Source organism: Suricata suricatta, chromosome 16 (genome assembly GCF_006229205.1).
Source record: "Suricata suricatta isolate VVHF042 chromosome 16, meerkat_22Aug2017_6uvM2_HiC, whole genome shotgun sequence".
Lineage (NCBI taxonomy): Eukaryota > Metazoa > Chordata > Mammalia > Carnivora > Herpestidae > Suricata > Suricata suricatta.
The window spans coordinates 270,062-284,083 of NC_043715.1; the positions used below are offsets into that span (position 1 = coordinate 270,062).

At 49.5% G+C, this 14,022-nt stretch overlaps 1 protein-coding gene across 1 annotated transcript in view; it reads left to right on the forward strand.

The window, feature by feature from the left end:
* The window catches only part of FANCA (FA complementation group A), a 51,888-nt gene that overhangs the window by 15,866 nt on the left and 22,000 nt on the right, over positions 1–14,022 (forward strand). Inside the window, exons 12-21 of the mRNA XM_029926306.1 lie at positions 738–814; positions 942–1,083; positions 1,419–1,552; positions 1,814–1,924; positions 3,408–3,503; positions 3,606–3,665; positions 4,494–4,582; positions 5,493–5,553; positions 5,632–5,681; positions 12,453–12,526. Of these exons, the coding sequence (XP_029782166.1) occupies positions 738–814; positions 942–1,083; positions 1,419–1,552; positions 1,814–1,924; positions 3,408–3,503; positions 3,606–3,665; positions 4,494–4,582; positions 5,493–5,553; positions 5,632–5,681; positions 12,453–12,526 (894 nt within the window). The remainder of the gene's footprint in view (positions 1–737; positions 815–941; positions 1,084–1,418; positions 1,553–1,813; positions 1,925–3,407; positions 3,504–3,605; positions 3,666–4,493; positions 4,583–5,492; positions 5,554–5,631; positions 5,682–12,452; positions 12,527–14,022) is intronic.

A 14,022-nucleotide genomic window follows, 5' to 3' on the forward strand; every position in this document is an offset into this window, starting at 1 on the left:
TCCTGTGGTTCATTTCACCATCTGTTCAGTGACACTATTTGCAATTTTCAGTGTTAACTCAGGAGGTGAAAATGAAAACTGCCCAGCAAGTTTTCTCTGTGTGCAGTGGTGTGCCTGGGGTGGGGGGGGTCTCCTCCAGCAGTTGTGTGTGGGGGGGTCTCCCCCAGCAGTGGTATGGGGGGGAGGGTCTCCCCCAGCAGTGCTGTGTCCCGGGGGGGGTCCTCTGCAGTGGTGTGTGTGTTTGGGGTTCTCCTCCAGCACTGGTGTGTGGGGGCTGGTCCTCCAGCAGCACTGTGTCCCTGGGGGGGGTCCTCCAGCAGCACTGTGTCCCTGGGGGGTGGTCCTCCAGCAGCGCTGTGGCCTAGAGAAAGTCTTCCCCGAGGGAGGGATGCAGGGATGCTTCCAGCAGCTGCTGTGTACCTTCTGAAGGGCCTGTCCCAGCCAGCCGCCCTTTTCACAGTGTCCTCAAAAATTGCATAATGACAGTGTAAATGCAGCAAAATTAAAATGTAATTGATGTATTAGAAAATATAGAAAATATGTAGGATTACCAGCAGGGAACTGGGCCAAAGATTCAGACATTTGATAGCAGAAAATGGGAGCAAACAGGGAAATGGTGAACGTAGGTGATAACTGAAAAAATGCAAATTAAAGCAAGGTGGTTTTTGACATTGAAGCAGAGCATGGCTTTTCATGATTACTGACTGGACATGTGTCTGTTTTGTTCCCGGGCAAAGTTTCTGATGCTGTCCAAATGCAGAAAGAGTGGAGCTTCGCGAAGACCCACCCCCTGCTCACCGGCCTGTACTGCAGGGTGGGTGTCGTGTTGTGGGGCGCTCGGACCCGATGCCTCACGCAGGAGGCGGCGCTACGTCCACGGGCCGCCGCTCCCACTGCCTGATGAGTGCCTTGTTTTGACAGCGCTGGCACTTTTCTTTCAGCTCTTTGAGATACTAAGTCCAGAGGAGCTAGTTGGCCATTTGCAAGAAGTTCTGGAAACACATGAGGTGAACTGGCAGCACGTGCTGGCCTGTGTGTCCACACTGGTGGTCTGCGTGCCCGAAGCGCAGCAGCTGGTTCAAGGTGCACTTGGGTGGGGGCCCTGTGGCGCATGTGCGTGTGCTGCGTGTCCTGTGGTTTTCGGGAGAGCCTGTCGGTGGAGTGGCTGCTCCTCTCACTGGCTCTGCTGGTGCCCTGGGTCTTCTCATTTGTGCCCTTTGCCTCCCGTGGTAGCAGTGAGCTCGCCACGGCCTCACGTAGCCAGTGTTTGGCTCTTGGGTCATTCGTTGCCCAGGCTCTGAACGGGGCACCGGGCGTGCGTATTCTGACTGCCAGGCCCTCTCCCCGGTGGACGGTCTGAGTTTTATTTTGCAGAGTGCCCTTGTCTGCCAGCTGTGACCGTGGTCGTTCCCTCCTAGATTGGGTGGCCCAATTGCTGGCCCGTGCGTTTGAGAGCTGCGACCAGGACAGCATGGTCACTGCGTTTCTGGTTGTGCGTCAGGCTGCGCTGGAGGGCCCGTCGGTGTTCCCATCCTATGCAGACTGGTTCCAGGTGAACTGCCTCCCAGCAGCCGCCGCTGGGTGTCTGACTCGCCGTCCTAGGAACAGATGCATTCCGTGGGTCCGGTCTGGACCTGGCCGCCCCTCCCCCACCCTGGGGCTCAGTGCTGTTATGTCTGGGCTTTAGCTCCTCCCATCGTGGCCCCTGCCTAGCTGGCCATGAGACAGGCCGCCATGTGACAGGTCACTGTGTGGTCTGCACGGTGCCTTGTGGAGCCGGCCGCCGGGCCCTCACGCCTGCCTCTCCCTCCAGGCCGCCTTCGGGAGCTCGAGGGGCATCCACGGCTGCAGCAAGAAGACACTGGTCTTCCTCTTCAAGTTCCTGTCAGACCTGGTACCGTTCGAGGCCCCCCAGTACATGCAGGTGAGCGCAGCCCCGCCTGCCCTCCCTCCTGGGTGCCTGCCTTCGGACTAGGGGGCCGAGTTGGGATGGCAGAATGCCCAGGAGCCGGCCGGGGTCCATCGCCGGGAGGTGGTCGCTGAGAGCTGGTGTCACGTGCCAGGGGTGAGGCAGGTCTGCGTGCAGGCACAGGAGGGTGTCCCCGCACCCGCCCGGCCAGGAGTCCTGCCCTGTGTGTGTTTGTTTTTCAATGGTATGTATTTTTTCTTTCTCTTTCTGTAGCTTCAAGTTTGTATTTAAATTTGTTAGTTACCATTTAAAATGATATATTTTTATATTGAAGAAAAACCAGAAGGATCTACCCCAAAGCACCAGTGGCCATTACTTCCAGGGTGGAAGGCCCTCATATTCTCATACAGAGTTTTATTTAAAGATTTACTTATGTTGGGGCACCTGGGCAGCTCAGTTGGTTAAGCCTCTGACTTTGGCTCAGGTCATGATCTCACGGTTCATGGGTTCGAGCCCCACGTTGGACTCTGTGCTGATAGCTAGCTCAGAGCCTGGAGCCTACTTCAGATTCTTTATCTCCCTCTCTGACCCTCCCCTGCTTGTTCTGTCTCTGTCTCTCAAAAATAAATAAAAGGCATTTGAGAGAAAACAAAAAAATTACTTATTTTATTATCTTTTTTTATTAAAAAAAACTTTAAGTTCACTTATTTTCAGAGTGAGAAAGCATGCACAGATGGGGAAGGGGCAGCGAGAGAGGGAGACAGAAGATCCGGAACAGGCTCTGTGCTGACAGCAGTGAGCTCGATGTGGGGCTCGCACTCACGAACTGTGAGATCATGACCTTAGCCAAAGGTGGACACTCAACCAACTAAGCCACCCGGGTGCCCCGAGTTTGCGTTTTTGATAACAAATCTATATGAATCTTGTTATTAAAGTTGCCTTACTGCAGGCTTTCTTTTTTAAAACAAGGTAACTGTAGCCAGCCTTCTTTGGGTGGTAGGGCACCGGTAGACTGAATCTCACTTCTGTTTTGTAAATATGACATTTGCATTACATTCCAAAGAACACATTTGATAGGACGGAGAAAGAATAATAAAGATCGAGGCATCACTGAGTGAAGCCTGGAACCTCCCTCCCACCCTGCCGTGAGGGCTTGCCCCGTCTCCTGGGCACCACTGTGTTTGCGCCGCAGCCCTTGAGGAGGGAGCCTGAGCTAGGGGGCTGGGGTGTGGTGGGTGAGGGGCCAGCTCTGTGGGTGCGTCCCCACATGCTCTCCCTGGCATGGCCGCTTTCTGAAGGGATGTCCACGGGAGCAGGTGGAGACCTGCCCGGGGATTCTGTCTGTCCCACGTCCGGCTTCCGGCCCCGAGGCCTCTGGCTATCCCTTTGACTTTCCGACGTCCCACAAGTGCAGGGTTCGGGACAGGCTGCTGCTGCCTCCCCAGAAAGCACCCACATCCCCGGGCTGACATGACCGTGCTCTGCCATCTGCCCACAGGCGCACGTTCTCCACCCGCCGCTGGTGCCCAGCAAGTACCGCTCCCTCCTCGCAGACTACGTGTCGCTGGCCAAGACGCGCCTGGCTGACCTGCAGGTGAGCCCTGGCCCCTCTCCCCGCAGCGGCCGCTCCCGGGCCCACCCTGCGGAGGCCAGCGCCTGCCTGGTGCTCCCGTTCCCCAGCATGTCTCCTCTGCAGGTTTCTGTGGAGAACATGGGCCTCTACGAGGACCTGTCTTCAGCCGGGGGTGTGACGGAGGTAATGTCACCCCAGTTCTGCTGCCGCTTGTGGCCTCTCCCTTGAGCTCACTCTGAGTGGAGAATTCGAGCCTTTGCTTTCTGGTGCAGCTTGGGGGGGCGGGGGAGTTAACTGGAAGGTACTTTCCTTTTCAGGGCAGGAGCAAAGCAGGTCACTGTGTGCAAGAACGTCTGTCTTTTAGATCCTTGCTCGTGTGGGTTTACATAGAACAGGAGGCCTTTAAAATGGGGTAGGGGAAGGTCATGCTTTTCTAAGAATTACGGGAAAAAGCGTTAACCCTGTTTACGCAAACCAGATGTCAGAATGCCGTGGGTGTGTGTGCATTGTTTTTGAGACCCTCGTGTAAAAGTTGTGAGCTGCTGGAGAGCCTCACAGCTGCCATTAAAGTGTTAGGCAAATATTTTTAAGTATTGAATGCAATTATCCATTTAAGATTTCTTGCTGTTGATAAGCCGTCATTTCATAATTTTTTTAAATCTCAAAAATTGACTCTTCCCCTTCCCTCTTCAGATCTTTCTTTAAAACCTATTATTCTCCCAGGGGGACCCAGGAGGGTGGCTGAGGCTCCCAGAGTTGTGGAGTGGTTAGTGGGGCGGCTCATTGCTAGAGGCGAACTTTCCGGGAGCCAGGAACAGCGGCGGGTCCCTGTCTGTGCTCCTGCTGCTGGTGGCTTGTCTGACCGTCCCCTGCTGTGCTGGCCGTGAGCACTTTGCCGTCGCCTTGAAGCGGCAGAGCTGGGCCCGAGGGCGGGCTGGCGACGCCCTTCTGCACTCCATGTCGTGACTTTGACATCTTCCGTTCTCTTCTTGCCCTCCCTGCACGGAGCAGCCCCACAGCCGAGCACACCAGGATGTGGAGAAGGCCATCGCGGTGTTTGCGCACACGGGGCGAGTCCCTGCCGCGGTCATGGAGGCCAGGTGGGCTCCCGCTGCCCGGAGTGGGCTGGCTGCTCGCAGAGCCGGTCGGAGTAGAACAGCTTTCGTATTTGTGGGTGACCAGGGGTAGATGTCTGGCAGAAGTCGTGCAGTGAGGTGGTGCGGAGCCCTTGCTGTGAACTTGATTTTTTTTTTTAATTTTTAAATGTTTTATTTATTTTTGAGAGAGAGTGTGAGCAAGGGAGGGTCAGAGAGAGAGGGACACCCAGAATCTGAAGCAGGCTCCAGTCTCTGAGCTGTCAGCGCAGAGCCTGACGCGGGGCTTAAACCCACAAACCCTGAGATCATGACCTGAAGCCGGACACTTAACCGACCGAATCACCCGGGTGCCCCTGAACTTGATTTTTTAATGAAAGCTGACAGGTAGCGTGGAGAAGAGCCCCGCGGGAGGCCTGGGAGGGGCTCATGGTTTAGTAACAATTTGTTATTGATGCTTCGTGGGTGACCGGAGCGCAGCCAGGGCAGAATCGAATAGCAGAGTCGTTTTGATTTGTGCGACCCCGGAACGTTTTCAGCCGTGGGGCGACTCTTTGAAGGCTTTGCTTCTCAGAAATGTGAACTGACCTCTGCTCCCAGGATTTCGAGCTCAGTCCCAAGGGGACGCTCACAGCTGACCTTCAGTGACCAACCCCGATCACACGGCTGCGGGGTGGGCAGAGCACCTTCCGGATTCCCTGGGACACGGGCTCGTGGCTTTCCTTTGTGTGAAACGTCCCAACACGGTGAAAAGGAAGACCCTAAAACTGTGGCAGAATGTCACAGCCATGTGCTAGGAAGTGAGCTCACCTCTGAGATGCAGTGACTGTGGGAGCGGTCGTTTCTGTGGTTTTCAGTGAGAGCTTTACGGCCGGCATCCAGGAGTGTGGCCCTCACCCGCTTCTCTGTGTTGCAGCATCTTCAGGAGGCCTTACTACACGACTCACTTTCTCCCGGCCCTCCTCACGCCTCGAGCGGTCAGTACATGTGGTCACGGCGTGGGCGCCTGTGGGCAGAGAGCAGATGCCTGACTGGAATCCCCTCTCCCCCCACAGCTTCCCAAAACCCCCGATTCCAGAGCGGCCTTGATAGAGTCCCTGAGGAGGTGCGTAAGAACACCAGTGTCCAGAAGGGTTTTTAAGTAAATGCAAAGAATTGTGCCTATTTTGTAGGGAAATGTGTTTTACCACATGCGTTTTATTTATAAAATGTAGGCTCAATTAGCTAAGATTTTAAAAAGAAAAGTATTTTGATCCTGAGTATTACTACTGAGCATCATTTCTCACTGAACGTTTAGGATTATCAGTCTGGGGATTCAAGAACGTCAGGTGATTGGTCCGTAATCATGTGAAAGAATTTAAGCCGGGAAGGAGGAGAGCGGGGAGATGGGGAAGCCTCTCCCTGCCGCAGATTTGGGCAGGGCTGAGCACAGCCCGGCTCCGCAGCTCCCGCCCAGGGCCTCTGGCGGCCGGAGGGACTGGGTGCCAGAGCCCACGCTTCTGCAAGCCCTCCTTCCCGGCAGCCCTGTCTCCACCCAGTGATAAGGTCAGAGGAGAATGAGGCTAGAAAGTAAACTTTGTCATAAAAGCACAGAGACCAAGGCAATAAGCAGTCATAATCCTCACTCACATTCATGCTTTGCTGTGCGTTTCTTTTTTGTTTTGTTTTTGTTCAAAATAAAATTGTACGTGTTTTGTTGAAACACTTTTCAGTCCAGCTCCTTGACCTGCTTTCCGTTTTCCCTAAGGAAACCGTTATCCTGAGGCTCATGGGTAATCTTATTATTTTTTTTAACATTTATTTATTTTTGAGAGAGAGTGAACAGGGGAGGGATAGAAAAGGAGAGAGAGGGAGCGGGGGAGGAGTAGAGAGGGAGAGAGCAGGGGAGGAGTAGAGAGGGAGAGAATGGGTCCCAAGCAGGCTTCCCACCGTCCACAGAGCCTGACACAGGCTTGAACTTTGAACCATGAGATCGTGACCTGAGCCTAAACCAAGAGTTGGACACTTAATCAACTAAGCCACCCAGGTGCCCCAATCTTCTATTTTTAATTCTTGTATTACATGTATTTAAAGGTACAAAGTGCGCGTGCACACATCACCCTGTGCCCTTCTGCAGCTGGCATTTTCACTCACCCTGACGGCCACGGGCTCCGGCGCGCTCAGCCACAGCATGGAATTCTGTTCTGTGGCAACCAGCTGCCAGGCCGCACAACCGCAGGGCCCCGTGACCAGCAGAGTGACCGCCCTGATTCGTTTATCCGTCCCACAGAACAGAACTCTTAGGCTAACTCCAGGATAACGCTCTTTTAATAGTGCTTCAGTGACCATCCTTGGATGTATATCCATGAAAATTCCAAAATCGTAGGAATGCCTGGTGCCCGGGCGGCTCAGCTGGTTACGTGTAGGACTCAGGGTGTCGGCTCAGGCCGTGATCCCACGGTTTGTGAGATCGAGCCTCGCACTGGGCCCTGTGCTGACAGCACGGGTCCTGCTCATTTTTTCTTTCTCTGTCTCGCGCTCTCTCAAAATAAACTCAAAAATTTTTTAACTCTGAATTTTTAGGGCAGTTTCCTTATTTATGGATTAATATTGGATAGTTGACTTTATTTTAACTGTCATTCTGTAAACATCGTGTATCTATTTAAGGTTTTCAGTGGATTTTTCTATCTTGGAAAGTTTTAGTTAGATTTGCTACTGGGAACCTCGGTTTTGTTGTTGTGAATAGCGTGTTACTTTCTGTTTGGGTTTTCTCATTGATTATTGAAGTACAGGCAGTCCTGTATCCAGTCACCCTACTGAACTTCTAGTGGGTGGCTAGTTGATTTTCTATGTAGATGAGCACAGTAGATTTCTATGTAGAATAAGTTTGTCTTTCCTGATTGTTAGACCCCTTAATTTCTGTCTTACTCTGTTGGGTGGGCTTCTTAGTATAACACAAAACTGCAAAATAAGAAGCTGGCGTCTTGTTTCTGACTGAAACAGGAATGCTTCTGATGTTTTACCCGTACTTCTCTTTGCTCTAGTCTTTATTTAAAAAAATTTTTTTGAATGTTTGTTTATTTTGAGAGAGAGAGCGTGTACGAGTGAGAGCATGAGTCATGGGATGGGCAGAAAGAGAGGCAGACACAGGATCCGAAGCAGCTCCAGGCTCCGAGCTGTCAGTACAGAGCCTGATGTAGGGCTCAAACTCATGAACTGTGAGATCATGACCTGAGCCAAAGTCATATGTTTAACCGACTGAGCCCCTCAGGCGCCCTGTAGTCTTTATATTTTCATATGCTTTTATCCTATTAGAAATCTGCTAAGGACTTTTAGCATAATTAACGTTCTTGTCGCCCCTGTTAGGGTGGTTTTGCCTCTGTGGAGTCTGTTGTGTGATAGATTATAGTGATTTTCCCACTTTCCTTGCATTCCTGGCTCAAGTACTTGGTAATGATTTTTTTTATTCTCTGGGCTGTTGAATTTGGATTAGTGATACTTTAGCAATTTTGCAACTCTGTCTCATACTGTTTTAAAATCCGTCTTAGCTGCTTGGGCATCAAGGTTGTAGTGCTTCGTGGGAGGAATTGGATCGCCTTCCCTGTCTCCTGAAACAATTCATGTAACACAGGGGTTTTGTGTCTCTTAAAATGTGATGAAACTTGGCTATAAACTCATCTGTTGCTCATGTCTGTTTTGGAGGCAGACTATTGACAATGGAATTAGTTTCTCTTTCTTTTAATGTTTTTAAAAAATTTTTTTAAATGTTTTTATTTATTTTTGAAGAGAGAGAGAGAGAGCATGAGCAGGGGAGGGTCAGAGAGAAGGAGTCACAGGATCCAAAGACAGGCTCCAGGCTCTGAGCTAGCGGTTAGCACAGAGCCTGACGTGGGGCTTGAACCCACGAACCGCGAGATCATGACCTGAGCGGAAGTGGGATGCTTAACCGACTGAGCCAACCTGGTGTACCTTTAATGTTTGTTTATTTAGCCTGCAAGAGAGTGGGGGAGGGGCAGAGGAGAGGGAGACACAGAATCTGAAGCAGCTCCAGGCTCCGAGCTGTCAGCACAGAGCCCAACGTGGGACTTGATCTTGTGGATTGTGAGATCATGACCTGAGCCAGGCATACACTTAACTGACTGAACCACCCAAGTGCCCTTCTTTCTTGTGTTTTAATAGAGGCATAGCGTGGGGCGCCTGGGTGGCTCAGTCGGTTAGGCGGCCGATTTCAGACTTCAGCTCAGGTCATGATCTCACAGTTTGTGGGTTCAAACCCCGTGTCAGGCTCTATGCTGACCATTTGCTCAGAGCCTGGAGCTTGCTTCTGATTCTGTGTCTCCCTGTCTCTCTGACTGTCCCCCGCTCACCCTCTGTGTCTCTGTCTCTCAAAAATAAATAAACGTTTAAAAAAAAATAGAGGCTTAGCTTAAAGTTTATCTCTAAGTGTAACTTTAGTGCTTTCCAAAAGTTTCAATATATAGTTCCTACATTCTCGTTCAGTTTTAAATATTATATTACTTGCATTATGATTATTTTTGTAATTTATTTATAAATAAATTTAAAAATTTTCCGAACATGTAGGTATTTGCCCATGGGCTTTTATTGTTGATTTCTAATTTAATTACATTATTCTCAAAGAAGATGATTTGCCTTTATGGATGTTTTTAAATGTTTGTTTCCAGAGAGTGAGTGAGCAAGGGGCAGAGAGAGAATCCCATGAGGGGCAGAACTGTGAGATCTTGGCCCGAGCTGTACCGGGCTTGGTGCTTAGCTGACTGCAGCACCCAGGCGCCCCTGTGGGTTTTGTTGTGAGATTTTCTCTTAGACCTTGTACGTGTTTGGCACTTATAAACATTTCCTTTGTTGGGTCTGTCTGTTAAACTGTACTTGTTCTCAAGTTTTCTGAATCTTGACTAGTGTTCTTTATGTTTATCAGTTTATTAAGGATGTTGTTGTGATTTTGTCGTTTTCTCCTTGTAATTCTGTCAGATTTGTCTTTATGCATTTTGAAGCCTATGCTAAGTTGCAAACAAGTTTATGATTGTTAAAATAAAGGCTTCAAAATGTAGCCTTCTGGATATTTTTTCATTATGTAATGTCTTTATTAGGCTTTATTTATTAGGTTGTTAATGCCAGCTCCCCTCCCCCTTTTGCTGTTTGCATGGTAAATAAATTTTTTGACATTTATTTCTAGGCTTTAAAAGTTGTTACAGTTCAGTAGGAAGGCAGCTTGGAGAGTCAGTTCTATAAAGTTAATTAAGAGAAACAGTCATTCCTTCACCCCTCCCTACCATTTCTTTTTCTCTAGAGGCAACTATTTTCAAATTTTGACTGATTTTTATTATTTATCCCTGTATTTCTAAATAATAATCTTATTTGGCAATCAACTTATCACTGTTTTTGTTGTTTTGGGCAATATCAATTGGTTTTCTGCTATTTGGGGATGAAGGCCTAGCTTTTTTTGCTTCTACTAACACAAGTAGATTTCCTTCATACAGAAAAGTCTTTTCAATTTCAAAGCTCACTTTTTTTTTTTTAAGGCTATATAAACACTATTCAGAGATGACCATTAGGAGTAACTACTTTTCATTTCTCTGAGTCTCTTGATTATCTTTGTTTTATCTTAATCTTTTTTGTGGGCGTCCTTCAGCTGCGCACCAAGTCTGCCATTTCAGTGTCCCCTCACTTAGACCTGCATGTGCCCCCTCAGTGGCCTCTGAGCGAGAAAGCCCTTCTGGAGCCTCCTAGGTGGCTCCACTCTGAATTGTTAGCTTTTTATGCCATCCTCCTATCTTCCTTTGACCACCTGGGAATGTCTTTTTGCTGATTCTTTTCTGTATCCTAGACCATTCTGTTTCTGGATTTACTCCTATGTTTTGGGGGAACACATCCTACAGAAGCTTTTTGAGAAAGGATGAATGGGAGGTAGCCTTTTTTTTTTTTTTTTTTTTTTTTTTTTTGGACACTGTATTCAGCCCGTTCAGCCCTCACTTTTTTTTAATGTTTATTTTATTTTTGAGAGAGACAGAGACGGTGCAAGCAGGGGTGGGGTAGAGAGAGAGGGAAACACAGAACCCAAAGGAGGCTCCAGGCTCTGAGCTGTCAGCACAGAGCCCGACGTGGGGCTCTAACTCATAAACTGTGAGATCATGACCTGAGCTATAGTCAGACGCTTAACCAGCTGAGCCACCCGGGTGCCCCCAGCCCTCAGATTTGATAGTTTGGCTGGGTATAGAGATGTAGAAATCTGGGTTGGAAATATTTTCCCTCAAATTCTTAAAATATTGCTCTATTGATGTCTAGCTTCCAATGTCGCTGTTGAGATGTTGATTTCTGATTCTTTGCATGTGATATATGTTTTTCTCTCTGGAGACTTCCAGAGTCTTTTTTATTGTTCCCTGAGTTGTAAAATTTCATAGCAATGTATTTTAGTGTGGGTCTAATTTATTTTCTTGGCTAGGGAGACTGTGGTAGGCCTTTTAGTCTGGGAATTCATGTCCTTTAGTACTAAGATTTTAAAACCTTTTGCTATGAAACATTTAAGGCAGAAATGTAGGATAGTACTTATGTAGCCCTCAAATTCCTCTGTCCACCCACCATTCTGGACTGTTTATTTTTATTTCATTTATTTTTAGGGAGAGAGACTGCATGTGCGTGCACACACAAGTAGAGTAGGAGCAGATGGAGAGAGAGAGAATCCCAAGCAGACTCCATGGCCAGCATAGTGCCTGACGAGGGGCTCGATTTCATGACTGTGAGATCATGACCTGAGCCAGAAATCAATAGTCAGGTGCTGAACTACTGAGCTGCCCACGCGCCCCTGTTCGGCGTGGTTTTGAAGCGCGTCGCACACACAGACCGCTTCATCTCCCTTATGCTTCTTGGGGCTCCTACTTTTCAGACATGAGACCACCAGGATTCCCTCCTGATTTGTTCTGTTACATTTTGCATATCTGGTCTTTTGGGGTGTTTTTCCTCTCCTTTCTGAGAGATTTTTCTTCCAGTTAACTTGCCTTTCCTTTCTAACACCGGATTTTTCTGTTCATGGAAATCTGTTTTTCTCTACTAGCTGCAGTGTTTGACCTTAGGTCTTTGAGGATGTGAGATGTCTGAGGTGTTTTTCCTGTGAATTTCTCCATTTCCTTTTTCTTTTTGTTTGCACTGATTTCTAACCCTTAAGCTACCGGCCCTCCAGGCTCCAGGGCAGTTGGTGTGGTCCCCGGCTCCAGCCTGTCCTCTGCCTTGCTTTGGCCCTTGATGGCTCTCCCCTTTGGGCCACCCCGTCCTCCTCTTCCTGGCTCATCGTCAGGGTCTGCTGCACTATGGGGCAAGCCTCCCTCCTGCCTCACTGCTCACTGGAGACTGTCGCGCAGGCTTGGCCGTTGCCCATGTCCTGTACCTGGGCTGCCACGCATGGCTGCTCCTCTGAAGGGTGACTCCACAGCCCTTGTCCTTGGACCTGCCACTGTGCCATGGGAATGTGCCTGCCAGGGGTCCGTGCCCGCAGCGTCCTCACCACAGGACTCTGCTCTGTAATTTCTGTGTTTTTAATGACATTAATTAGGTGTTTTTCTCAGTATTATTCCTTAAAAGTAATAAAAGTCATCTTTAAAACTAGGAATTACCAAACTTCAATGAGAGAAGTGAAAATCACTTACAATCTCACTATCCCAGGACAGCCACGGTTGGCAGATATTTGTATGTGGTAAATGATGGAACCATGAGGACCATTTGGGTCCAAGCATATACTGGTCTTTTTCTAGAAACGGTCCTGCTCTGAGGTACGGATAGTTGACTACATCCTGTATTTTTGTTTTAAGATAGGTTTTGAGATTGTAAGCTTGCAAACTAATGTGAGTCCGAGTTGACTTGGTTTCCATGTTTCTTCCTGATCCAGAGCAGATAAAATTCCCCAGTCTCTGTACTCCGCCTACTGCCGAGCCTGCTCTGCTGCCGAAGAGAAGCCAGAAAGTAAGGCTAATGGGTCTCTCCGTCCCTGGGTTGAGCACCTTCCAGCATCCGGGTCATGAGGTGTTGGGGTGCGTGCGGTCTAGTCAAGTTGGGATAGACCCACCCTCGCTTTGAGGTCCGGCCACAGCCTGGGAGCCGTGGGGAGCTCCCTGGCAGGGTTCTGCCTGAGGCCGGGGTGCGGTTCCGCTTGCCTGTTCTCGCAGGCTTCCCCTTCAGGGACCTGTCAGAACGGGAGGCCCAGCTCGAGGTCCGCAGTGCTGGTTCTGACATGGGGCCTCGTGGGTGGTGTGGAGAGTTGGGTTCTGGAGTGGGCTGGGGATCGCTCAGCTCACAGCAGCCGGTGACACAGACCTAGGTCCAGTCTGTGACAGTGCGCGTCAGTGGACCACGGTGCTGGAGCAGCTGGGAGGGACCTGCTGCTCACAGGGCGGTGGGAGGGGCCTGCGTCTCAGGAGCCGTGCTGTGGAGCCGGTCTTGTTCGCTGGTTCAAATCCTGCAACGTGTGCAGGGCCCCTAGGCCGAACGAGGTTGTGATCTCCGGTTCTGTCTGTCAAGACCCCTCTGTTACACACGTGGATGGCTTCTCACAGCCACAGAGACTGGGAAACTCGAGTGGGCAAAGAATGACGGTCCGGGGTCCCCTGCTTGTTCAGACCCATATTGAAACAGCTCGCCATTGCTGGGGCTGCATCCAGTGTGGGGGGGGCACGCCCCGCCCTTCCCGCCCCCAGACCCTGTTTTAGGGGCCTCACGGATGTTTTCTGTCTCAGCCTGCAGGGCTTGTCAAAGGAACCTTATCACTTCTAGTCCCATCTTGGCATCCACCTTGTGAGGGTCCCTGTGGATACCCAGTGTCTTCTCTGGTGACACCAGAACTCGAACTTGTTATATTTTTAAAATATAGACCAAAAAAAAAAAAAACCCCACCATAGGCAGCGTCCTTTTCTTTTTATAATGAAAATTGTATGTGTGGGCGCCTAGGTGGCTTGGTCAGTGGAACATGTGCCCCTCCCTTGATCTCGGGGTCATGAGGTCAAGCCTGGCATTGGGTATACAGCTTACATTTAGAAAGTTTAAAATAAAGGGGGCGCCCGGGTGGCTCAGTCAGTTAAGCATCTGACTTTGACCCAGGTTATGGTCCTGCACTTTGTGGGTTCGAGTCCCGTGCTGACAGCTTGGAGCCTGGAGCCTGCTTCAGATTCTGAGTCTCCCTCTCTATGCCCCTCCCCCATTTGCATTCTGTCTGTCTCCCAAGAATAAATTAGCATTAAAAATTTTTTAACCCCCCAAAAAATTGTTTAAGTTAATTTTTTTTAATACTCTGGTATAAAAAACAGTATGACATCACTTAAAAGGTTAGAAATTGAATAAATTATGACCCATCCACAATCCTTTATATGCCCCCAGACCCCCACGCCATGGTTCTGGTCCTTTTTCTTTATGTATTGGCTCTTCAGCCTTATGGCAATGTTGTGCATGGAACCATGATTTTTTTT